The sequence below is a fragment of the Ovis aries genome, chromosome 14 (assembly GCF_016772045.2).
Source record: "Ovis aries strain OAR_USU_Benz2616 breed Rambouillet chromosome 14, ARS-UI_Ramb_v3.0, whole genome shotgun sequence".
Lineage (NCBI taxonomy): Eukaryota > Metazoa > Chordata > Mammalia > Artiodactyla > Bovidae > Ovis > Ovis aries.
In genome coordinates this window covers 63,426,330-63,450,876 of record NC_056067.1, presented here as the reverse complement: position 1 = coordinate 63,450,876, position 24,547 = coordinate 63,426,330, and the positions used below count along the sequence as shown (strand labels likewise).

The 24,547-nt window shown below is 46.8% G+C and overlaps 1 protein-coding gene and 1 pseudogene across 2 annotated transcripts; both read left to right on the top strand.

Moving 5' to 3' along the window:
- Positions 1-7,576: 7,576 nt before the first annotated feature.
- On the top strand, positions 7,577-15,093 carry LOC114108740 (putative killer cell immunoglobulin-like receptor like protein KIR3DP1). 2 transcript variants are annotated; one of them, XM_027978809.2, is made up of 9 exons: positions 7,577-7,661; positions 7,803-7,838; positions 8,992-9,270; positions 10,194-10,493; positions 11,565-11,867; positions 12,838-12,888; positions 13,627-13,749; positions 14,466-14,518; positions 14,629-15,093. In XM_027978809.2, exons 1-9 carry the CDS (start codon positions 7,628-7,630, stop codon positions 14,764-14,766), a joined length of 1,317 nt encoding a protein of 438 aa, XP_027834610.2. In that variant the 5' UTR covers positions 7,577-7,627; the 3' UTR covers positions 14,767-15,093. The 2 variants fall into 2 exon arrangements, with proteins under 2 accessions (XP_027834610.2, XP_042088438.1); XM_042232504.1 differs by having other exon boundaries at positions 7,577-7,838.
- Positions 15,094-19,942: 4,849 nt separating this feature from the next.
- LOC114108700 (killer cell immunoglobulin-like receptor 2DL3) lies at positions 19,943-23,912 on the top strand (annotated as a pseudogene).
- Positions 23,913-24,547: the final 635 nt, after the last annotated feature.

The following is a 24,547-nucleotide window of genomic DNA, read 5'->3' as shown; positions in this document are numbered from 1 at the left end:
GTCTCTTTTCAAAGGGCTTCCTCCGTGGGCACTCCTCCTCCTCCAAAGCAGCCCAGCAGCTCTGAAGCTAAGAGTGGAGTCCAAGAATTATAGGATGGTCTTCAAAAATCCCACCACCTATTTGCAATTTTTAAAGGAATCTCCACACTGTTCTCCATAGTGGCTGTACTAGTTTGCATTCCCACCAACAGTGTAGGAGGGTTCCCTTTTCTCCACACCCTCTCCAGCATTTATTGCTTGCAGACTTTTGGATCGCAGGCATTCTGACTGGTGTGAAGTGGTATGTCATTGTGGTTTTGATTTGCATTTCTCTAATAATGAGTAATGTTGAGCATCTTTTCATGTGTTTGTTAGCCATCCGTATGTCTTCTTTGGAGAAATGTCTATCTAGTTCTTTGGCCCATTTTTGATTGGGTCATTTATTTTTCTGGACTTGAGCTGCACAAGTTGCTTGTATATATTTGAGCTTAGTTGTTTGTCAGTTGCTTCATTTGCTATTATTTTCTCCCATTCAGAAGGCTGTCTTTTCACCTTGCTTATATTTTCCTTTGTTGTGTATAAGCTTTTAATTTTAATTAGATCCCATTTGTTTATTTTTCTTTTATTTCTAGAATTCGAGGAGGTGGATCATAGAGGATCCTGCTGTGATTTGTGTCGGAGAGTGTTTTGCCTATATTCTCCTCTAGGAGTTTTATAGTTTCTGGTCTTACGTTTAGATCTTTAATCCATTTTGAGTTTATTTTTGTGTGTGGTGTTAGAAAGCGATCTAGTTTCATCCTTTTACAAGTGGTTGACCATTTTTCCCAGCACCACTTGTTGAAGAGATTGTCTTTACTCCATTGTATATTCTTGCCTCCTTTGTCAAAGATAAGGTGTCCATATGTGTGTGGATTTATCTCTGGGCTTTCTATTTTGTTCCATTGATCTATATGTCTGTCTTTGTGCCAGTACCATACTTTCTTGATGACTGTGGCTTTGTAGTCGAGCCTGAAGTCAGGCAAGTTGATTCCTCCAGTTCCATTCTTCTTTCTGCCTCATGACCCAGCAATCCCACTGCTGGGCATACACACCGAGGAAACCAGAATTCAAAGAGACACATGCACCCCAATGTTCATCGCAGCACTATTTATAATAGCCAGGACATGGAAACAACCTAGATGTCCATCAGCAGATGAATGGATAAGAAAGCTGTGGTACATATACACAATGGAGTATTACTCAGCCATTGAAAAGAATACATTTGAGTCAGTTCTGGTGTGATGGATGAAACTGGAGCTGATTATACAGAGTGAAGTAAGCCAGAAAGAAAAACACCAATACAGTATACTAACACATATATATGGAATTTAGAAAGATGGCTATAATGACCCTGTATGCAAGGCAGCAAAAAAGACACAGATGTGTATAGCGGACTTTTTGGACTCAGAGGGAGAGGGAGAGGGTGGGATGATTTGGGAGAATGGCATTGAAACATGTATACTATCATGTAAGAATCGAATCGCCAGTCTATGTCTGATGCAGGATACATCATGCTTATGGCTGGTGCACGGGGATGACCCAGAGGGATGTTATGGGGAGGGAGGTGGGAGGGGGGTTCATGTTTGGGAACGCATGTACACCCGTGGTGGATTCATGTCAATGTATGGCAAAATGAATACAGTATTGTAAAGTAAAATAAAGTAAAAATAAAAATAAAAAAAAATCCCACCACCTGTTAGTAATCCCCTGGCTATTCTAACACTCTATTTTAACTATCTAACCTTTTGGGTGAAGGTATTCTAATCAATTGCACATACAGTTTAGGTAACCATGATCATCCTACTTTTTTGAAAATTCCAGTAAAGCATAAAAATTTACAAGTTGAGTCTTCAAATTATTCAGTTTAAAATTAAATAAAGCCATTAAAAAAAAACACCTCTGTTCAGTAATAGTTTACAAGGATGAACTTGTTTACAAGACAGAAACAGACTTGTAGACTTACAGAACAAACAGACTTACAGAGGGGAAGGATGGGAGGGGGGAGATAGATTGGAAGTTTAAGATTGACATGTGCACACTGCTATATTTAAAACAAAATGCTTTCCATGAAACAATAATAAAAGCAATGCAAGTCGGCCAAATGAAAAGATGACGTCTATTCTGTTTGAGATATCCAGTATGGTGCCACTTGCTACATGAGAATGCGTGTGTGTGTGCTAATACAGTCATGTTCGACTCTTTGTGACCCCATGGATGCTGTGTAGCTCGCTAGGCCCCTCTGTGCATGGGATTGTCCAGGCAAGAATCCTGAAGTGGGTTTCCTTTCCCTTCTAGAGGGACATGAACCCCAGTTATTCTCATATATCTTCTTATAAAAAAATATTTGAATGTTAGCATTCTGCAGAATCTGAATTCTTCAACCAACTACAGAAGCTGGGTTTACCTGGGTCATGGGTGTATTTCTGCTCTGTGGCACCAATGTCTGGTACACAGTAGGTGCTCTGCAATAATTTATGAACTGACCAGAGATGAGAAGTAAATTCTATTTCTGTAGGGGACTGGGAAAAGAAAGTTCTGAGTCCTACTTGGAGACAGACTGTCCAGGGCTGATTCAGGACGAGAACCTGGGTCCCACCCTCTAGAATAGGCGATCAGAATGGGCAGAAAGAGAAAGAGCTGAGACCTCAGGTCTGGGCTGAGATGCCTCCTGAGCCCTGCCTGGAGACATCGGCGCCGAGTCTACAGAGGGGCCACAGCCTGCTGCGAGTCCACAGCTGTGGGAATCCCGAGGGGCAGCGGCAGCCCACCAGGGACCACATCCTGTTTGTCCTCTAGTGCCCCGTGGTCTCCTCATCTGTAGGGGGGGGGGGGGGGGGCGGCTGGGCGCTCAGAGCTGCAGACATGCCTTCCATCCTCTCTGAGCTTCTCCTCCTTGGCCAGATGTGCAGAGCAGGGAGGGGACTGCAGGAGGGCACAGGATGCCCACCCTGCCCCTAGCCCATGGTAACCTCTGGGCTCAGACAGCTTGAGGAGCCAGGGATCCTGATGGGGAGAGAACCATCCCAAGCTTTTGGTGGCAAATGTTTGACTTCCAGGCCTGAGTCTGGGCAAGAGGCCCCCGAACCCTGCAGATGGGTTCTCCTGGGTCTCTTGGGACCCATATCTCACTTGAGTTCCAGGAACTTGGTGGGGGGCAAGGTCAGGACACTGGGATTCTAGAGTGACGCTGTGAAACCTGGAAGGGCTCCTGAGCTGAGCTGGGGAGTGAGGGGTGAGGAAGTCCTGGGACTCAGCCTGTGACTTCCTTCCAGGGACCTTCCACAAACTAACCATCTGGGCTGAGACTCTGGGGCAGCTCAGGGTACCCATGTGAACACACCATATGCAGAGTTGGAATGTGAGAGTGAGCACACAGACCAGCAGGGAGTATGCTGCAGTTGGCCTGCACTATTTGGAGAAGGAAATGGCAATGCATTCCAGTATTCTTGCCTACAAAATCCCATGAATATTGGAGCCTGCCAGCCTACAGTCCATTGGGTTGCAAAGAGTCAGACACGACTGACTGACTTCATTTTCTTTCATTTCATTTTAAAATTTATTTATTTCACTGGTTCCATTATTAATCTCATCATATACATATTTTATTGAATGTAGTTGACTTACAATGTTTCAGGTGCACAGGAAGGTGATTTTCAGTTATACAAACACACATACATTATTTTTCAGATTATTCTCCATTTTAGGTTATTATAAGGTATTGACTATAGTTCCCGTGCTATACAGTAAATCTTTGCTGCTTGTTGCATATCTTTATCTTTTTAATGAGAAATCTAGCATTGTATTCATACTTCTACTTTTTAATTTATGGTGTATTTCACCTCATGTTATGCTACACTGAGTGAAAGCCTGATGCCAAAATCCCACCATGTCCATGAGAAAAGTAAATGGAAAACACTGGCAATGTTAATTGAGGGAGGAAATATAGAATTGTATTATGTTACTGGTGGGCTTTCCTGGTGACTCAGATGTTAAAGAATTTGCCTGCAACACAGGAGACCTGAGTCGATCCCTCAGTTAGGTAGATCTCCTGGAGGAGGAAATGGCAACCCACCCCAGCATTCTTCCCTGGAGAACCCCCATGGACAGAGGAGCCTGGCGGGTTGCCCCCGATGGGATCACAAAGAGTCAGACACGACTGAGGACCTAAACTATTCTCAAGGCTCAGAACATAAGGGGTATAACATTTTCCCATTCGTATAGAGATATAAAGTGGCACAACAGAGAGAACCTTTTGTCTTGTCATGAAAGGGACATTACGACCAGACCTGCATGGACAGCTTCGAGAACAAAGGATTCCAGATTAAAAGATTCCACAGTGGAGGGGACGTAAGTATAACTATGGCTGATCTATGTTGATGTATGGCAGAAGCTAACAATATTGTAGCTGTCCTTGAACTAAAAATAAATAAATTCAGGGGGGAAAAAAAGCTTGCAACAGGACTTCCCTGGTGGTCCAGTGGTTGGGAAATGCCTGCCAATGCGGGGGAGATGGGCCTGATCCCGGGACGGGAAGATTCCACATGCCTCGGGGCAGTTAAGCCCGTGGGCCACAAGCCCATGTGCCTAGAGCGGGTGCTCCACAACAAGAGAAGCCACGGCGATGAGAGACCCTGCTCCACAGCAAAGAGCAGCCGCCTTCCGACACCTAGAGAAAGCCTGTGCACAGCGATGAAGAGCCAGCACAGCCATTAACCAGTTAATTAAAACACTGCACCAACCAGCCACACCTCCTCCTCTTTTAGTGTGTGTTTCTGTGTAAGTGTGTTGTGTGTAAGTGTGAAAGTGTGAGTTCACAGGTGGGTATTTAATCTGTATTGTTCTGTCTTCTCCTTGGCATTTTCTTCCCCATGGGCTAGGGTTATTTTACATTCAGTAAACACTGTTTGACCATCCCTTTCACTCCCCAGAAAGCCCATTTAACTCAGGTACGATGAGTCTTTGGGGCACATGTTCACCATCTCATTGGTCTGCTGGCTTTCCAGATAAAGTCACTATTCCTTTCCTGAAGAACTCATCACTCTGTCCGTTGACAGGCAACATGAGGTTGGACTCAGAACACATTCATGAGACATTAGCAGAGGTGTTGTTCATTTTAGACAAAATCCATAGACGTCACTCTCACGATTTATATCTGTGGTTTAAAAGAAGATACACAGATGGCGAACAGGCATATGAAAAGATGCTCAGCATTGCTAATTAGTAAAGAAAGGCAAATTGACACTGGGCCGATGAACCACCTCATACCAATCAGAATGGCCATCTTTAGACACTTGATGAATAATAGATGCTGGAGAGGGTGTGGAGAAGAGGGAAACCCTCTTACACTGTTCGTGGAGCATAAGCTGGTACAGTCACCATGGAAAAGAGTACGGAAGTTCCTCAAAAAAAGAAAAACAGAGTTTCCATATGACATATGATCCAACCATTCCAGTCCTGACCATATATCTGGTAAAAAAAAAAAAAAACTATCCCTTGAAAAGATTGATGCACCCCTACGTTCATAGCAGTGAAACTTACAATCGCCAAGATATGGGAACAGCCTAATTGTCCATCGAGAGATGAATGGATACAGAACATGTATATGCTTATACACACAGAGAATGGAACACCACTCAGACATGTAAAAAATGAAATCATGCCATTTGTAGCAGCATGGATGAAACTGAGATTAACATATTAATGGAAGGAGACAGAAAGAGAAAGACAATTTTCATGGGATAGCAACCGTATGTGGAATCTAAAAGAAACGTATCAGTGAAACAGGAACAGACTCACAGACATAGAGACCAGGCTTGTGGTTGCCAAGGAGGGAAAGACTGGGAGCTTGGGATGAGCAGATGAGATCTATTTATACAAACAATGAGTAAAAAATGAGCTCCAATTAAAATAAATAAATTTAAATTTAAGAAAACTTCCCTATTAAAAACAAAAAAATGAATGAGGTCCTACAGTATGGCATAGAGAACTCTGTTCAGTATCTTGCCATAAATCATAATGGAAAAGAATACAAATGTCGAGTTGAATCTATTTGCTGTAGAAATATTGTAAAGAAATTAGACTCCAATCAAAATACATAAATTTCTACTAAAAACAAATAAAAATAATGAATAATAAATAAAAATTTTAATTTTCAAAATTTGTGGTTTATATGTCTGCTATGAAACATTACATGGCAGTGAAAATGAACAAACTGAAATGACAAAGAATACAGATCAATTCTGAAACATGATATGAAGTAAATAAAAGAACAATTTAAGAAGGATAACTGTACTGTTACTCCATTACACACATAATTATCAAGAGGAGACCAGCCTCATTACTTACAGAGCATCACTAATCTTAACGACCCCTACCCACAGCACAATGGTGTGGAATTACAGCCCTTTCTGAGGTTCTTTCCTGTCTATGAACAACAGCTGAACTGGGTGTATGTCTGCCCTTTGAGTCCTGAAACAGCTGGGCCATTGTGTGCCAGTTTGGAGTTGATTGTTGTGGACATGCCCCTCACTCAAGCATTCCGGAGCTTGGAAGTCTCTACTTGACATATTTTGTGTACATCTGAGTATCTAGGAAGTAAGGTGGTCCACCTTTTCAGGCAGAACAAATCCCCCTCCCCAAAAATGCCACAGTCATCTTTACACACATTATCTTTGTGTACATGTGTGGTCCTTGGATTGGAAAGGGAAAAAGAGAGAGAGACAGAGAGAGTGTTGTGTGTACAAAGTCTCCACTCACAGTCACGAAATAATTTCAGATGATGAATGGTCAGAGTAAGAAAAATATCACATGATATCATTTATTTTGACATCTACAAAAATGATTTTGTTTACAAAACAGACTTACAGAGAATGAACTTATGGTTACCAGGGGGGATAGTGTCAGGGGGAGGTTAGATCGGAAGTTTGGGACTGACATATACACACAGCTATATTAAAAATGGATGTCCAACAAGCTGTATAAAACAGAGTTTTACTTAATACTCTGCAACTACCTAAGTGTGAAAAGAATTTGAAAAGCAGCAGATGCATGTATCTGTATAACTGAATCACTTTGCTGTACACCTGAGCTGACACAGTTTGTTCCTTAATCCCATATATTACAATGTAGAATTTTTTCATATTTTCAAAGAGCCGTAATATGCATGTCTGGTCCTCCATAAGAATGCAGAATAAAAGTCTCTATTAATGAGTCATTAACTGGCAATCTGAACTGAGCCTGACATACGAGGTGGGAGCATGTGATTTGTCTTCTGCAAAGAGTTAGCGTTAATGAGATTTATCATGAGCTTGAGAAAAGCATCCTGCATGGTATACACTGAAGCACAGTTACTACTTCCTAAAGGCAGCAAGATCTGTTTGAATCCTCTTAGGTTTACAGTGTTTAGGGAAACAAATGTGATGCTCGGGCCATGAGGTTTGCTCGGTGATGTGGCTCAGGTCAGACTTCCATCCCTGGCATGAGAAGAGGCTGGCCATCTCCCCATGTGACACGAACCAGGCTGACTGTACCAACAACACCGACCGCTTCCGCATCCTGTGACTCAGTCAGCTTTGCTCAGTTCTGCCACCCATCTCACAGAAGCAGAGCCATGTGCCCCATACTTCTCAGCCTCCTGAGTCTTGGTGAGTCTGGAAGACATGGTTGGAGAGGCTTATGATGGAAATCGTGCGGTCCTCGCACCACTGACCAGGTTCCCTGGATGAGGGTGCCAGGAATGTGGGGTCCATCAGAACTAGCTATCTCTGACGTGCTTTTCCTTCTAGGAATCTGTGTGAGTCTGAGGATCTGGGCAGCTGTGGGTGAGTCCTCCCCATCCCTTATTTCTCTGTTGAAAAGAGCATTTCTGGCTGATGCAGATGACACTGGGGGCCCGGGTGAGCCCCCTGTCAGTACAGTGAGAGCCGCGTGCTTTGTGGATCCCAGGTCCTCCTATTGGCCTTGATACTCATCTTCACTCTCCCCAGAGGTTAGCCCAGCTCTGGACTCTGGACCTGAAGGCACAAGGTGAAGTCTGGCAGCTGGGAGCTGGGCCCTCTGAGTGCCATTTCAATTATGAGACGGGAGCAATAGGCTGCACCCCACAGATCCCTCTCGGACAAGGAGACTCATGGTCTCTCCCTCCAGCCTTAACAACAGGATCTGCAGGAGCACCCACTAGAGCTGAGCCCAGGGCAGGGTCTGGACCTCAGGCAGGGCCACCTGGACCTTGTTGCACATTTGATGCAGGTTAGCTAACAAAGGAGCAGGGTTCAAGGTTTACCTCCTTCTTTTCAGGCAAGTGGCTTTTTCACGGCTTAGTTGTGTTAGTGGTAGTCGCTCTGTTGAGTCCGACTCTCTGTGACCCCATGGACTGGAGCTCACCAGGCTCCTATGCATTGGATTCTTCAGGCAACAATGCAGGAGTGGGTTGCCATTTCCTTGACCAGGGGATCTTGCCAACTCAGAGACTGAACCCTGCTCTCCTGCATTGCAGGAAGATTCTTTACCATTTGAGCTACAACAAATGCAACAGGGAAGTCCTTTCCCTTCTTGTCAAGGCATCCATTTTTTGGTGTTTTCTTTTGCCTGCATTGTGCAGCTTGCAGGATCTTAGTTCCCTGATCAGGGATTCAACTCAGGCCCTTGGAAGAGAAAGTGCTGATTCCTAACCGCTGGAACACCAAGAAATCCCCAGTGTTTTGTGTTTTCAGAGAAAGTGTCACAACATTTTGTCAACCCAAAGAATGATTCTGAAGAATCACTTCCGAGAATCATATTCTTAGAATCTCAAGATGTCCGTCCTCGGTTGACTGTGTCTCTGTCTGTCCCCAGGCCCCAGGTGGCCCTGATCATCAGGGTGATGCATCTTAAGGAGTAAAGTTGGAAGAATTGAAGGGGAAGCACCCACGAGGGCAGTGGGAGAGGGGATCATTCCAATTTTTCTCTCAAAGCCTGTGTCTCCTTCTCTCCTAGGTGAATATGAGAAGCCCTCTTTGTCAGCCTGGCCAAGTCCTGTGGTTCCCTTAGGACAGACTGTGACTCTTTGGTGTCACTCTGGTCCTCTATTTGTGATATTCAGACTGTTCAAAAGAGTTGGGACTAGTTTGCACAAGATCCAGGAACAACATTTCAACACCTTCACCCTTGGTCCGGTGACCACGGAACATGCCGGGTCCTACACATGTTCTGGAGCCGATTGGTCTCGCTTTGTGTGGTCCGATGTCAGTGATCCCCTGCTGATTATGGTCACAGGTAGGAGGGGTGCAGCCCAGCCCGGGACACCTGTGCCTGCAGGCAATCCTACCCTAGGTCAACGTGCCGTGCAGCCAAAGACATCCTCAGGACTCCCAGCCAGAACTGAACCAAGGAAAGTGAACCAAGTCTGAGAGTTTAAACTCAGGGTGTTGAATAGAGGGCTGTGTTCCCCTGGTTCAGGAAGGAGGAGCCTCCCTAGGCATTAGTTAGACAGGATGCTGCCACTGCCTGCCAACTGGGAGGCCAAGGGTGGACCCTGATCCAGTACCTGCCACTCAGTAGGGAGCTGTAATCCCATATGAAGGAGCTGGGGTCCAGCTAAGACCAAGTCATCCCAGGAATCTTTCCAGAGGCATGAAGAGGGGGTCACAGGTGGGGAAATGTTCACTTTTTTCTCCACCTGCTTCCCAATCTCCTGCCAATCTTCACCCACATTCTAGGAGACAAGTGTGAAGGGAGCCAGGTATGTATTATACCTGGTATGTATTCTACCAGAGAAGCAGACCCACCCCAGCCCCCCACCAGGCATAATAGAGATGGGATGAATAAGAGCACTGCAACCCACTCCAGGATTCTCGACTGAAGAATCCCATGGAAGGAGGAGCATGGCGGGCTACAGTCCATGGGGTCCCACAGAGTGAGACACAACTAAAGTGACTTGGATGCATGCATGAAGCCGAGAGCAGATCCAACAGCTAAAGAGCTTAGAATAAACACAGAGGAGGCTGGAGGTCTTGAGCAAAGAGAAACAGAAAAGCATGAGCCAGAGCCCGACGACAAGGCTGAAGAAAATGCAACAGAACAGACAGGAAGGGCAGTTGGCTTTGCTGCTTCATGGGGAGGTTTTTCACACCTTCAGATGTCCGGGGAAGTGCCGAGGTAGGGTGACTCACTGAAGCTCACACCCTGTTTGCTCCTAGATGTGTCCACCAAACCATCCATCTCAGCCCACCCAGGCACCCTCGTGCGTGCAGGAGAGAATGTGACCCTCCGCTGTCACTCATCGTTACTGTTTGAAACATTTATCCTGCACAAAAAGAGCAGCACAGTGCATTTCCAGAGACGTGGAGAGACGTTCACGGGTGGGCATGCCCGAGCTGACTTCTTCATTGGCCCCATGACTGAGGGTAGTGTGGGCACCTACAGATGCTACGGCTCTGTCAGCCGCTCCCCCTATGAGTGGTCAGCCCCCAGCGACCCCGTGGACATCATCATCACAGGTGAGTGTGGCCAGCCAGTCCCTTCTGCTCTCTGTGTCACAGAAGGCCTGGTGTCCAGTCCAGCATCAGTACTGGGAGAGAATGACAGGTGTGCAGAGTCACTCACAAACTCAGGAGAGGGAACAAAGCAGAGAGAGGAGGTGTGAAAGTGGAAGGGAAAAAAGAACAGAGTCCCTGCCGTGTGCTAAGGGGAAGACACAGCCGGTGACAGAGCGAAGGAGCGAGAACGTGAAAGAACGACCAACGGAGAAAAATGTACCAGAGCAGGGACATGGGCAGTTCCCGCTCAGGCAGCCACCGATGGTGGTTACAGGGTTAGTTTCCCGCTTTCATGTCAGAGCTCCCTTCCTCTGTCAGCAGCACATGAGGTACCAGACGCCCTGCAGTCCGGCCCCTGGGTGATCGAGATGGAGGTCGACAGCCTGACGTTGCTCAGCCTCTTGGTTTAATGCGTCCTTCTGCACAAAGAGGGAGGAGTGGTCCCTCCAACCCTCCCTGCTAAAGAGTCCCTTCCAGGCCCTGGGGGTGGGCATGGCAGCCTTGAACATGTCCTCAAGAATGAGACGCTCAAAGATCGAATGAGATTCTGGCAATTTCCACTCCATAATCTCTTCTTCTGGGTCAATGCCATGTTTTCTGATAGTCCCTGCAATAGTTAGTAAGTTCCATTTATTTCAAGAGAACTGCACATGTTTATTTTAGAAAAAGTTTTTAAATTTATGTTTGTTGAAGTCTGGTTGATTTAAGATATTGTTAATTCCTGTTGTACAACAGAGTGATTCAGTTATTGACATATATATATATATATACTCTTTCTTTAAAAAGGACATTAAATGACAATTCATTTTAAAAATTACTGATTTCTTCAAGAGGATTTTAAATGACACTCCATTTTCAAAGTTATTTCTGCAGTTTTCCCTGTGCCGGGTGTCCCTTGCCGTGGGGCTTTCTCTCCTGGCGGTGGGCGGCCTTCTCACTGCAGTGCCTCTCTTGTTCAGCACTTCGGGCTTCAGTCCTCTGTTTAGGACTAGAGTTACTTTGTGCTCTGAGATCAAGGTCTCCTCCTTCCAGGTCAGTCCAAGAAACCCTCTCTCTCAGCCCATGGAGCCCCCGTGGTGAGGTCAGGAGAGAATGTGACCTTGGTTTGCAGCTCATCTGAGATCGATTTTGACCAGTTCCATCTGCTCAGGGAGGGCGAGAACCTTGGGCGCCCGCTCACTGCCCAGCCGGTCCCCCGCGGAGCACTCCAAGCAGAGTTCCCTCTGGGTCCTGGGACCCCAGCCCACAGGGGGGTCTACAGGTGCTACGGCTCCTTCACTCGCTCTCCCTACTCATGGTCAGACTCCAGCGACCCACTGTTCCTGTCTGCCGCAGGTGAGGAACCGCTTCCTGGCCCATGCTTTGTTGTTCCTGTTCAGTCGCTCTGTTGTCTCCAATTATTTGTGACCCTATGGAGTGCAGCATGACAGACTCCTCTGTCCTTCACTATCTCCTCGTCGTGCATTATAGCCTTGTGGTGGTGCAGGGGCCTTCAACCTCAGGGAAGCTATGAGCCAGTCGTGCAGGGCCACCCAAGACAGATGGGTCATAGTGAAGAGTCCTGGCAAAACGTGGTCCCCTGGAGGAGGAAATGGCAGCCCACTGCACCATTCTTGCCTGGAGAACCCATGAAGAGTCCCATGGTTTACATTATAGTAAATGAGATTGCACTGGGGAAATAGTCCATTTGGGTTTTTGCATAACATCTTACTGTATCGTGAGCTCTACTTCAAGGGCTCCCTGTTGGTGTCAGGGGAACCATAGCATTTCTGGAGAAATGGAGGAAATGAGAACCAGAGAAGAGGAGAGATAGTAGATGGCATCTCAACCCTCTTCCACCTCCTGTATGGATGGTCCACATCAGAGTCCTGCCTACCCAGGGAAAAAAGAAAAGGGTCAGGGTAGACTCAGGAGGAGGAGAGGCTGGGCTGATTTGGGAAGATCAGAGATTGCCTTGGCCCCTTGCTCTTAATGTTTTCCCAGAAGCACCTCTGACATACAGGTGATTTTCCAATTAAGGAGCACAGACACTCGTTCCTGGAGCAGAAAGGATGTCTCTAGCTTACAGCTGTCTTTCACCACCAGGCATATCCTTCCCACCTCCTTCCACCATCCCTTCTGCAGGTTGGAGGGTCTACTCAGTGCTTTCACAGGGAGGGACCAGAAGCCCTCCCCTCCCCCATCAGTGCTCTGAGGGATGACAGAGTCAAGGACAGGCAGGAGGTCAACCTTCCAGAACGAATAGCCCTCATTCAGTGGGTATGAGGAAGGTTCCTGTTCACCCCTTCTGGCTTTTCTCCCCTAGGATCCACTACAAGTACTTGCCCGTCAACCATGGATCCACACACCACAGAAGGTAAGCAAGATGGTCTCCTGTCTCAGCAAATTTCTGAGAAGACAGAGGGGTTCCTGTGTGAGTGTTGGCTCTGCCACTTCGCAGCTCTGTGACCCTGGGCTCCTCAACGTCCCTGTCATGTCAGCATTTGAGACTGTGGTCTGCCTAGAACCAGAGGGGGCATCGAGTTTCTCATGCTCTGTGACTGGGAATTTCTAAATTGAACAACGTGGGTTAGAGTGACCTAATCCCATGCTTAAGGGAGAGGCTCACCCTCCCTCCCCCAGGATCTTTGCACAAAGATGCCAGGGCAAGTGGATAATTTTAGGGAGCGCCTTATTTATGTGTTTTTTCTCTGTTAGTGTTTTGTGAACTAAGCATTCCACAGGGCAGAAATGGAAGTGTCATATCTTCTTGAGGATGCCATTCCAGGTCTATGTGGATGGAGGGGGAAATGTATTGTGGATTAAAGAGTCACATTCATCCAGAAACACCATGCCTTGTCATACGGGGCAGCAGAGAAAAACTGCATCCGTGCCCAGGGAACCTTGTTTCAGACTTCTGCTGGTCTTGCAAGGCCCATTTATTCATCCACTGCTAGCATCTCTCCTGGATGCTTTGGTGCCTCCTGGGTTGTGGAGACCATAAATGATCAGGTTGATAGTTACTGACAGTTGGACACAAAAATACAATAAATCCAGTGTGTAGGGGCACAGCGTGTGTGACGAATACCCAGACCTTCCTTTTGCTTGTTGGCAGAAACACAGCTTCCTCAGGATCACTCCAGCACGTGGTACATTGTCCTTGGGCTCTCCATAGCCTTCACCTCTACCAGCATCATCCTCGCTGCTCTTGTCTGTCACTGGTGTTCTACCCCAAATCGTAAGTCTGAAGAGGCGACCTCAGCATCATCTGACCCAGGGGGAGGTGGGCTCATAGCAGAGAATGGCATTTTCACTTCCTGAAGGTTAAAAACTGATTTCCGTTGTTGTAATCCCTGATGGAACATCTCCCAGAGACCCATGAAACCCTGTTCTTTTTATGAAAATATGTATTGATTTATTCTTGGCCGCATCAAGTCATGGCTGCAGCATGGGAATCCTCACTGTGGAGCTCGGGTGCAGTTCAAGGCTGCAGAGCTCGTGGGCTCAACCATTGCATCATTAAGGATAGCTGCTTCAAGGCATGTGGGATCTCAGTTCTCCCACCAGGAAGAGAACCCACGCTCCCTGAACTGGAAGGTTGACTCTTAATCCCTGGGCCACCAGGGATATTCCAAGCTTTGTTCTTCTCTTCAAATACAGCCATCCATTTTTCTGTCCTACATGATCTTGGGACTCTGCTGATACGTAGAAAAGCTGGTCCACAACAGAAGACGTAGGATGGGTCCGTGGGTTTGCACAGGTTCCTGAGACTGTCCATGAATGGCTGGGCTTGTATATGGAATGTTTTGTTTTGTTTCATTTAGTGGAGTAGACAGGCTCATCAACCTGGGGCACAACCCTGCCTTTTTCTAACTTTGATGTAACTATCAAAGTTAAGGAGGTCTGAAATAACTGCATCTACCCTGAAAAGCCTTAACTCTCTTCCATTCACAGATGTTGCCATCATGGATGGAGAGCCCATGGAAGACAGAAAAGTGAACGGCGAGGTGAGTCCTCCAGCCCAAACCTTTGCCATAGTCTGAGCCCCTCCAATGCCCAGCGGCTCAGCCTTCGAAGATCACGTCTCAGTCCATCATTCTCACCTCTCTCCTCTCAGGACTCTGCAGCAGAAGATGTGATATACGCTCACTTGGACCTTGGGACCCTCTCCGAGAGACGGTTCACTCCCGCTCCCTTGAGGCCCATGCACCCCTCTGTCGAGCCCATTATCTATGAGGAATTCAACATAAACTAAGACCGTGCTGAGCCCTGACCTGTCCCCATCCTCTGAGCACGCAGAGTATTACAAATCAAGGACCTAGATCTTTTGTTAAAGGGGTTCCTCGTGGACACTCCGTCTTCTCCAAAGGAGCCCAGCAGCTCTGAGGTGAGGAGTGGAGTCCAAGAATTATAGTATCGTCTTCAAAAATCCCACCACTTCTTAATAATCTCCTGGCTATTCTAGGACTCTATTGTAACTATGTCACTGCTTGGGGAGATGCTATAATCAATCGCTCATACTAGGTAGCTTATCATGATCACCCTACTTTTTCTACAATTCTAATAAAGCATAAAAAATGTGCCAGTTGATTCTTCAAATTATTCAGTTTAAAATAAAAAAAAAAAAACAATAAAAGAAAACCCCTCTTCAGGAACATTTTACAAGGGTAAACTTATTTACAGGCCAAAACAGACTTATAGACTTAGAGAACAAACTTAGAGAAACTAGAGGGGAAGAGTGGTGGGACAGATAAAGGGGAGTTTGGGATTGACATGTGAACACTGCTATATTTAAAATAAAATGCTTTCCATGAAAAAATAATAATGCTAGTTGGCAAAATAAAAATATGAAATATACTCTGAGATAGCCAGTGTGGTGCCACTAACCATATGAGGCTGAATACATGCATGCTAAGTCAACTCAGTCATGTCCGACTCTTGCGACCCATGGACTGTAGCCGCCCAGGCTCCTGTGTGCATGGGATTCTCCAGGCAAGAATCCTGGAATTGGTTTCCCTTCCATTCTCCAGGGGATCTTCTCGGCCCATCGAACACAGCTTTCTCATATCTCTTGCATTGGCAGGCAGATTCTGCACCACTGACCCTCCAGGGAAGCCCCCTCAGCTTTCTAAAAAGAACAAAGTCCTGACTTTTGGGAACATGGATAGACTTGGAGGACATTATGCTTAGTGAAATAAGTAAGACAGGGAAAGAGAATTGCTCTATGTTTTCACTTATATGTGGAATCTAAAATTCAAAATAGTGATTTCCTTGATGGTCCAGTGTCTAAGACTCTGGGTTCCCAATGCAGGGCGTCCAGGTTCAATCCCTAGTCAGAGAACTAGATCCCACAAGCTACAACTAAAAAGATACCACATTCCACAACTCAGATCTGATGCAGCCAGATAAACAATATTTATTAAGAAAATAAAAATTAATGAAAAAATATAACCAAAGAGAATCACACTCACAGATTCAAAGAAGAAACTAGTGGTTACCAGAGGGGAGAGGGGAGAGGAGTGGTTATGAGGGGCAGCAAAGTATGTAGAGTGGATTAAGAAACACCAACAACCATCAATAAAATAAACTCAGGGTTACAATGTCCAGCACAGGGATAATAGTCAATATGTTATAAATTTTATATTGTGTGTAATCTCTGAAAATACTGAATCACTATGTAATACACCTCTACTAATATAATATTGTAAGCCAACTATACATAAATTATTAAAAACTGTTTCATGTTGAAGGAACTTGGCCATGCATACATAGAAAAGAAAATACAATATAGGAAAATCCATAAATTAAAAAAATCATGAAATGAGCATTTTCAATAAAGACAGTCTTACTGCAGATGTCATAGAGATGGTTGAACATTAAAGATAAAATGTAATGCTTGGAAATTTTTAAATATAGGAATGAAATAAGAAATGCTATGAAAATCATATCAAGAATGAAAACAGAAAACAATTCAGTGCCTCAAAGTCATAGCAGATTAGATATTGCAGCATATATTTTTGGTAAACTTGAAAACGTAACCAAAGTAAGGTTGGGTCAGAGGTTGCGGTTCAAGTCTGTTAAACACTCTGAAGAGACAGAACTGGCCTTAAAATCTTCGAGGAAGCCCAATTCCTCCCTCAGCCGGGGCCCCCACACTCTGCCTTTTTTAAGGTAAGAAGAGCCTGTGTGAGTCACCTCTCCGTCCTGTGGTCAGCTTGCACACGATGTTAGTTTGGGCGTCATCATAACATCCTGTGTACTCTTCAGGTCTGCTGAGCTGCTGCCTCCTGCTCAGGAGAAGCAGCGCCATGCTGTCCACCATCGTCAGCCTGGCATGTGTTGAGTCCTGGAACAGAACAAAGCCTGGTCCAAATATTGACCTGGAGGGCTGCGTCCTCCTTAACAGAGAGCCCTGCCTCCACTAGGGTGAAGTGGATCTTAATGGTTGGGTTCATCAAGGCTGGGCACCGTCCTTGCAAATGAGGCCCATAGAACAGGCTGGAGGAGTAGAAGACCAGGTCTGACATGAGATGGATTGTCCATCACGAGTCTTTCTTTCCAGGGTTCTTCTTGATCCAGAGCATCTGGGCACAAGAGGGTGAGTCTTTCCCCAAACAGTGGTTGCCTCCACCTCAAGTAAGACTCTCCTGTAATAAGAGGGGAGATGGCACAGAAGGTAGGGTGACAGTCAATCAACCATGGGAAGTCATAACCATATAAGGGTGAGTCTTTTGGAAGGTGAAAATGGGAGGCCAGGGTGGCTTTGATGGTAGAGAATCTGCCTGCAGTGAGGGAGACCTGGGTTTGATCTCTGGGTTGGGAAGATCCCTTGGAGAAGGAAATGGCAAGCCACTCCAGTATTCTTGCCTGGACAGTTCCATGGATACAAGAGTCTGGTGGGCTGTAGGCCAGGGGGTCACAAAGAGTCAGACACGACTGGTTGACTAACACTTTCAGGGAAATCTAGCCCCAATTCTGGTCCAGAAACCCTCCCCCAGACACTCTTCCCTCTGCTGAGCCAGGCTCTATGGGCACCTACAGGAGACTGTGATGCTCAGAGCTGGGGTGACTGGGAGGGACTGGTGTTATCTGTAGACTGAGGGAAGGCAGCAGGGCCAGGGACAACACACCCTTGGAGGACAAGGTGATGGCTCCAGCTCTCCAGCAGTTCCATGGATGGGCATTGCAGAGAACTGCTGCTGCTGGCCTCCATTCAGAAGAAGGGGAGAACCTATGCCCTGCCCCCTGAGATTCCAGAAGGTTCTACCACAGACTCCATCATGTCCTGTGTTTCTCATGTGAGCTGACATCATTTCACTCACACAGGTTGTGCTTCCATTGGGTGTCTACTCCATCTTGTTTTATAAAACAAATTTTACATCATCAACATCCAGGAAGAATCTCTTAGTTGACATTTGCTCAATATTCTCTGGCTTCCCGGGTAGCTCAGTGGTGAAGAATCTGCCTGAAATGCAGGGGCTGCAGAAGATGGGGGTTCAATCCTGGGGTTGGAAGATCCCCTGGAGAAGAAAATGGCAACCCACTTCAGTATTCTTGCCTGGACAATCCCCATGGACAGAGGAGCCTGGCAGGCTACAGTCCACTGGGTCACAAGAGTCAGACACGGCTGAGCACACACACACGCTCAAAATTCTCAGCAGATGTTTTTGGTGTAGGGTGTGCTATGCCTCTGTGGTGTGGGAATCTCCACGCAGCATGGGTTCCCCTGGTTTCAAAAGGAGCCTTAGAGATGTGGGAAGGGGTGGGTCGTCTGAGCCCGGCGAGGGGAAGGGGTTCCTATTTTCTACTGTAAACCATGCATTCTTTTCCCCCAGGTGATCACTACAAGCCCTCCCTGTCAGCCTGGCCAAGCCCTGGGATCCTCAAGGACAGCATGTGACTCTCCGGTCACTCCCCTCTCGGATTGGACAGGTTCAGGCTGCACAAGGGTGACAGAACCGATGTCCCTGTGCTCCAGGCTGTAATGTTCTGGAAGGACTTCCTCATGCCCTGTGACTGAAGCACACGCAGGGAACACCAGGCGTCATATTCTGGAAGGACTTCCTCGTGGCCCCGTGACTGAAGCACACGTGGGGACCCACAGGCGTTATAGTCACTACAGTCACCTCCCCCCTGCATGGTCAGCACCCAGCGACCCCTGGAGACTGTGGTCACAGGTTAGAGAGCTCTTGTCCAGAGAGGCCACCTGTTGTCCCAGTTTCCCAGACCCCATAGATTTCTGGTGGGAGTGTGAGTCAGGGTCCAGTCAGAACGACAGGAAGTGCTCCAGGCCTTCCAGATAAAACGCTATTTAATAGAGGAAATTTGGTCCTGCAGTGGGCAGAATGATGGCATCCCATGATGCCCGCATCCTAAAACCCCAAATCTACAATTGCTATGTCCCATTCCAAGGAAATGAAACCACATGTGGAACTAAGGTTGGTAAGCAGATGACCTTGAGACGAGGAGGTTTTCCTGAAAATGTTTCTGTGCTTTCAGTCTCTCCCACTCAGAGTGGTCATCCTCTCAGTGACCCTCTGGACATGGTGATCACAGGTGAGAATGTCAAGAGCTGGCATACAGACTGGATGTACCAGGATGTGGAAGCCCCAGGTGGTGGTGTGGGAGACGAGAGAAAGGTGCTTTTCATGGAGAGAAACCGACTTGGTGAGAGTTGCATCTGACAGACAAAGAAAGAGGAGAAACAAGTACAGACCACCTGTTATGACAGAAGAGACACAGGCAGGGGCAGAGACAGAGGAACTCAGAGATGGAGATAAAGAGTGAAGTGAGAGATACAGACAGAAAGGCAAGGAGCAGAGGGTGCCCTTCCTGCCTGACTTTGTTCAGAGGCCAGAAACCGTTCAGGAGCCTGGTTTCCATTTCAACTCTACACTCTCTTCTCTACTCAAGGAACCCAAGGATACACCATGTATCTACCCAAGACTTCATGACCAGGTTGGTCTGTCTCAGGCTGTTTCCCCAGGAGCCCTAGTCCTCATGCCCCGGGTGACGCACAAAGACTGTGTTCACTCAGATATGGCTTCATTCCAGGTGGTTGAGCCACACTGTGCCCCAGGACACCAAGGTCCCTGGTGACGGAGCCAAATGCCAGCTCCTGTATGTTGTGTGTTTCATGGGTTCTTATGCTGTACGCTCAGGCCCACGTGCAACTTCACACCAAACGTTGTAAAATTATGGAGGTCAGAGCCCACAGAGAGATGGAATCAGAGAGAAAACAGAGTCAATGGAAAGCAGAGGCAGAAACACAGTTGCTGTGCGCACACAGGAAATAAGCCAAAGGGACTGGGGCAGTGGGAGAAACATCTAAAAAATGAAGGTAAATGGAAAGAAAAAGGGATAGAGAATTCATGAGAAAGAAGTGAATGGACAGAGAAGCCCTAAAAATAAGAGACTTGGGAGGGAGGGTGGGTGCAAAGATCGAGAAAGTTGGTGATGTGGGGGTAGATAATAGGGATTACAAAAGAGAGCCAGGGAGACCAAGAGGCTGAGGAAGTCATGGGAGTGGAAATAGATGATAGATAGGTAAGATGATGGATGCACATGTACATGGATGATAAAACAGGAAGAGAGCTACATACATAGGAAGGCAGATAGAGGGCGGAACGATGGGTGGATATATAGATAGATGATAAGATGGGTAGATGGAACGGTGGATGGAGATATAGACAGATTATAGAATAGATGAATAATGTTGAAAGATAGAGATGAGGTAGAGAATGAGAGGCTCCGAATGAAAGAAGACCGATCAAATCAACCAATCCAAGTAGAAGTAGGGAGAGTTTAAAAAAATACAAAAAGAAAAAAAATTAGGAGGGAGGCAATTTCAATGACCTAGAGAGAGAAAGTAGGAGAGAGGCAGGGGAGAATAGGAGAGTGAGAGCAAGAGAGAGAGAGAGTTGAGAGGAACCATGGGTGTGAATTCTCAGTTCAGGTGTGAAAGACATGGGATTCGGGAAGAGCCTGTCTCATGAAACTGCCTCTCCTCCTTCCAGGTCTGTCCAAGAAACCCTCTCTCCCAGCCCAAGGGGAGCCCAGTAGTGAGGTCTGGGGAGAACGTGACCTTGGTCTACAGCTCCAGAGAGCACCTATGACCAGTTCCATCTGCTCAGGGAGGGGGAGAATCTTGTGCACCGGCTCGCTGGAGGGCAGGGTCCCTGGGGAGCACTCCAGGCAAAGTTCCCTCTGGGTCCTGGGACCCCAGCCCACAGCGGGGTCTACAGGTGCTACGGCTCCTTCACTCACTCTCCTGGTGGTCAGACTCCAGCGACCCACTGTTCCTGTCTGTCACAGGTGAGGCACCTCTTCCTGGCCCATGCTTTGTTGTTCCTGTTCAGTCGCTACGTTGTGTCCAACTCTTTCAAACCCCATGGACTGCAGGAGGACAGACTCCTCTGTCCTTCACTATCTCCTCCTCATGGATCACAGCCTTGTAGTGGTGAAGGGGCCTTCGTACCTCAGGGAAGCTATGAGCCAATCGTGCAGGTTCACCCAAGCCTGACGGGCCATAGTGAAGAGTCCTGACAAAACGTGGTCCTCTGGAGGAGGAAATGGCAACACATTCAAGCATTCTTGCCTGGAGGACCCATGAAGAGTCCCATGCTTTACAATACACTAAATCACATTGTGGTGTCAAGGAGACCGTTTGGCTTTTCCCATGATATCTTACTGTATCACTGAGCTCCTTCTCAAGGTCTCCATGCTGGCGTCAGGGGACCTTAGGGCTTCAGGAGAAATGGAGGCAATGAGAATGAGAGAGGAAGACAGATGGCAGATGGCATCTCTACCCTCTTCCACCTCCTGTATCGATGCTCCATAGCAGAGTCCTGTCTATACAGACAAATAAAGAAAAGGGTCAGGGTAAACCCATGAGGAGGAGAGGCTGGGGTCATTCAGGAGGATCCGAGTTTGCCTTGGCCCCTTGCTCTTAGTGTTTTCCCAGTAGCACCTCTGACATACAGGTGATTTTCCAATTAAAGAGCACTGATAGAGGATATCTCTTGCTTACAGCTGTCTTTCATCACCAGGCATATCCTTCATACCTCCTTCCGCCATCTCTTCTCTGGAATGGAGGGTCTACTCAACATATTCACGGTGAGGGACCAGAAGCTCTCCCCTCCCCCATCAGTGCTCTGAAGGATGAGAGAGTTCAGGACAGGCAGGAGGTCAATCGTCCAGAAACAAGAGTCCTCCTTTCGTGGGGTGAGGAAGGTTACTGTTCACCCCTTCTGGCTTTTCTCCCCTAGGATCCACTACAAGTACTTGCCCATCAACAATGGATCCACACACCACGGAAGGTAAGCAAGACGGTCTCCTATCTCAGCACATTTCTGAGAATACAGAGGGCTCCTGTTTGAGTGTCGGTGCTACCACCTCCCAGCTCTGTGACTTTGGGCTCCTCAACGTCCCTGTAATGTCAGCGTTTGAGATCATGGTCTGTATTAGAACCAGAGGGGGCACCGAGTTTCTGATTCTCTGGGACTGGGAATTTCTACATTGAACAAAGCGAGACAGAGTGACTTGAGGAAATGCTCACATGCTTAAGGAAATGCTCACACTCGCTCCATGAGCATCTTTGGGGAAGGATCGGGGGAAAGGGGAGGATTTTAGGGAGCACCTTCAGTATGTGCTATTCCTCTGCTAGTGTTTTCTGAATGAAACATTCCACAGTTCAGAAACAGAAGTGTCATGTCTTCTTGAGGATTCCATTCCAGGTCCATGTGGATAAGGCGGGAAATATATCAACGATTAAAGCAGTCCCCATTCATGCAAAAGCACCATGCCTTGTCATACGGGCAGCAGAGAAAAACTTCATGGGAGCCTGGGGGACCTGGTTCAGACCACTGCTGGTCTTTCTTGGCCTCCTTACTCCATCCCCTGCTATCATCTCTCCTGGATGCTTTGGTGCCTCCTGGGAAGTGGAGACCATACTGATCAGGTTGAGGGTTGCTGACACACTTTGACAAAAGGATACAATAACTCCTGTGTGTAGGGGCAGGCTATATGCAATGAATAACCAGACCTTCTTCCTTTGGCTTGTTGGCAGAAGTACGGCTTCCTCAAGGCCACTCCAGCCAGCTGCACCTTCTCCTTAGGCTCTCTGTAGCCTTCATCTATACCAGCATCTTCTTCACTGTTCTTGTCTGTCACTGGTTACCCATAAAGTAAGTATGAAGAGCCAAACTGTCACTGGTGTTCTACCCCAAATCATAAGTCTGAAGAGGCGAGCTCAGCATCCTCTGACCCAGGGGGAGGTGGGCTCATAGCAGAGAATGGCATTTTTACTTCCTGTAGGTTAAAAACTGATTGACATTGTTGTAATCCCTGAGGGAATATCTACCAGAGGACAATGAAACTATGTTCATTTTATGAATGTGTTAATTAATTGTTTACATTACAATATTGTATTTGTTCTGCCATACATCAACATGAATCTGCCACAGGTATACACATGTTCCCCATCCTGAACCACCCTCCCTCCTCCCTCCCCTTACCAGCTGCATCAGGTCTCAGCTGCAGCATGGGGGATCCACATTGCGGTGCAGGGGTGCAGTTTAAGGCTCCAGAGCTCGTGGGCTCAGCAGTTGCAGCACTGAGGATAGTTGCTTCAAGGCATGTGGGATCTCAGTTCTCCTACCAGTGATAGAACCCCCACTCTCTGAACTGGAAAGTTGACTCTTAGTACCTGGGCCACAAGGGACATTTCAAGCCCTGTTCTTTCCTTCAACCACAGTCCTCTGTTCTCCCCTTTATGATCTGGGAATCTGCTGATACGCATTAGAGGATGGTCCATAACGGAAGATGTAGGATGGGCTCTGTGGGTTTGCACAGATTCCTGAGGGAGCCCATCAGTAGCTGGGCTTATATATGAGATGGTTTTGTTGTTGTTGTTTTTGTTATTTATTTATTTATTTATTTAATTTAGTGGAGTAGACGGATTCAGCAACCAGGGGCACACCCCTGCATTTTTGGCTTTCATGTCCCTACCAAAGATATGGAGGTCTAGAAGAATCGCCCCCACCCCAAGTGCCTTACTCTCTTCCATTCGCAGATGTTGCCATCACGGAAGGAGAGCCCAAGGAAGACAGAACAGTGAACAGCGAGGTGGGTCCTCCCAGCCCAAACCCTTGCCACAGCCCGAGCCCCTCCAATGCCCAGTACTCCAGCCTCAAAGATCGCATCTCATTCCGTCTTTCACATCTCCTTCCTCTCAGGACCCAGCAGCAGAGGATGTGATATTCGTCCACTTGGACCACAGGACCCTCTCTGAGGGACTGTTCAATCCCACTCCCCTGAGCCCCTTGCGCCTCTTCACTGAGACCAGTATCTATGAGGAATTCTATGTAAACCAAGACCATGCTGACCCTGACCTGGCCCCATCCTTTGAGCACACAGAGTGTTATCAATTGAAGAGCTACATCTCTTTTTAAAGGGGTTCCTCCATGGGCACTCCTTCTCCTCCTCCAAAGCCGCCCAGCAGCTCTGAGGTGAACGGTGGAGTCCAAGAATTATAGGATCATCTTCAAAAAACCCACCACCTCTTAGTAATACCCTGGCTATTCTAACACTCTATTTTAACTATCTAACCTTTAGGGAGAAGGTATTCTAATCAATTGCACATACAAGGTAGGTTACAATAGTCATCCTACTTTTTTGAAAATTCCAGTAAAGCATAAAAACTTGCAAGTTGAGTCTTCAAATTATTCAGTTTAAAATAAAAGAAGCCATTTTTTAAAAAAACCTCTGTTTAGTAACAGTTTTCAAGGATGAATTCGTTTACAAGACAGAAACACACTTCTGGACTTAGGAAAGAACTTAGAGTTACAGAGGGAAAGGACGGGGGAGAGATAGAGTGGAAGTTTAAGACTGACATGTGCACCCTGCTCTATTTAAAACAAAACGCTTTCCATGAAACAATAATCAAAGCAATGCAAGTTGGAGAAATAAAGAGATGAAGTATACTCTCTTTGAGATATCCAGTGTGGTGCCACTTGCCACATCAGGCTGCATGTCTG

Coding starts and splice junctions, on each gene's coding strand:
- LOC114108740 (XM_042232504.1), top strand. CDS start 7,739: ATGAGGGTGCCAGGAATGTGGGGTCCATCAGAACTAGCTATCTCTGAC. Junction 9,271..10,193: donor CCTGCTGATTATGGTCACAG/GTAGGAGGGGTG, acceptor GTTTGCTCCTAG/ATGTGTCCACCAAACCATCC. Junction 11,868..12,837: donor ACTGTTCCTGTCTGCCGCAG/GTGAGGAACCGC, acceptor TTTCTCCCCTAG/GATCCACTACAAGTACTTGC.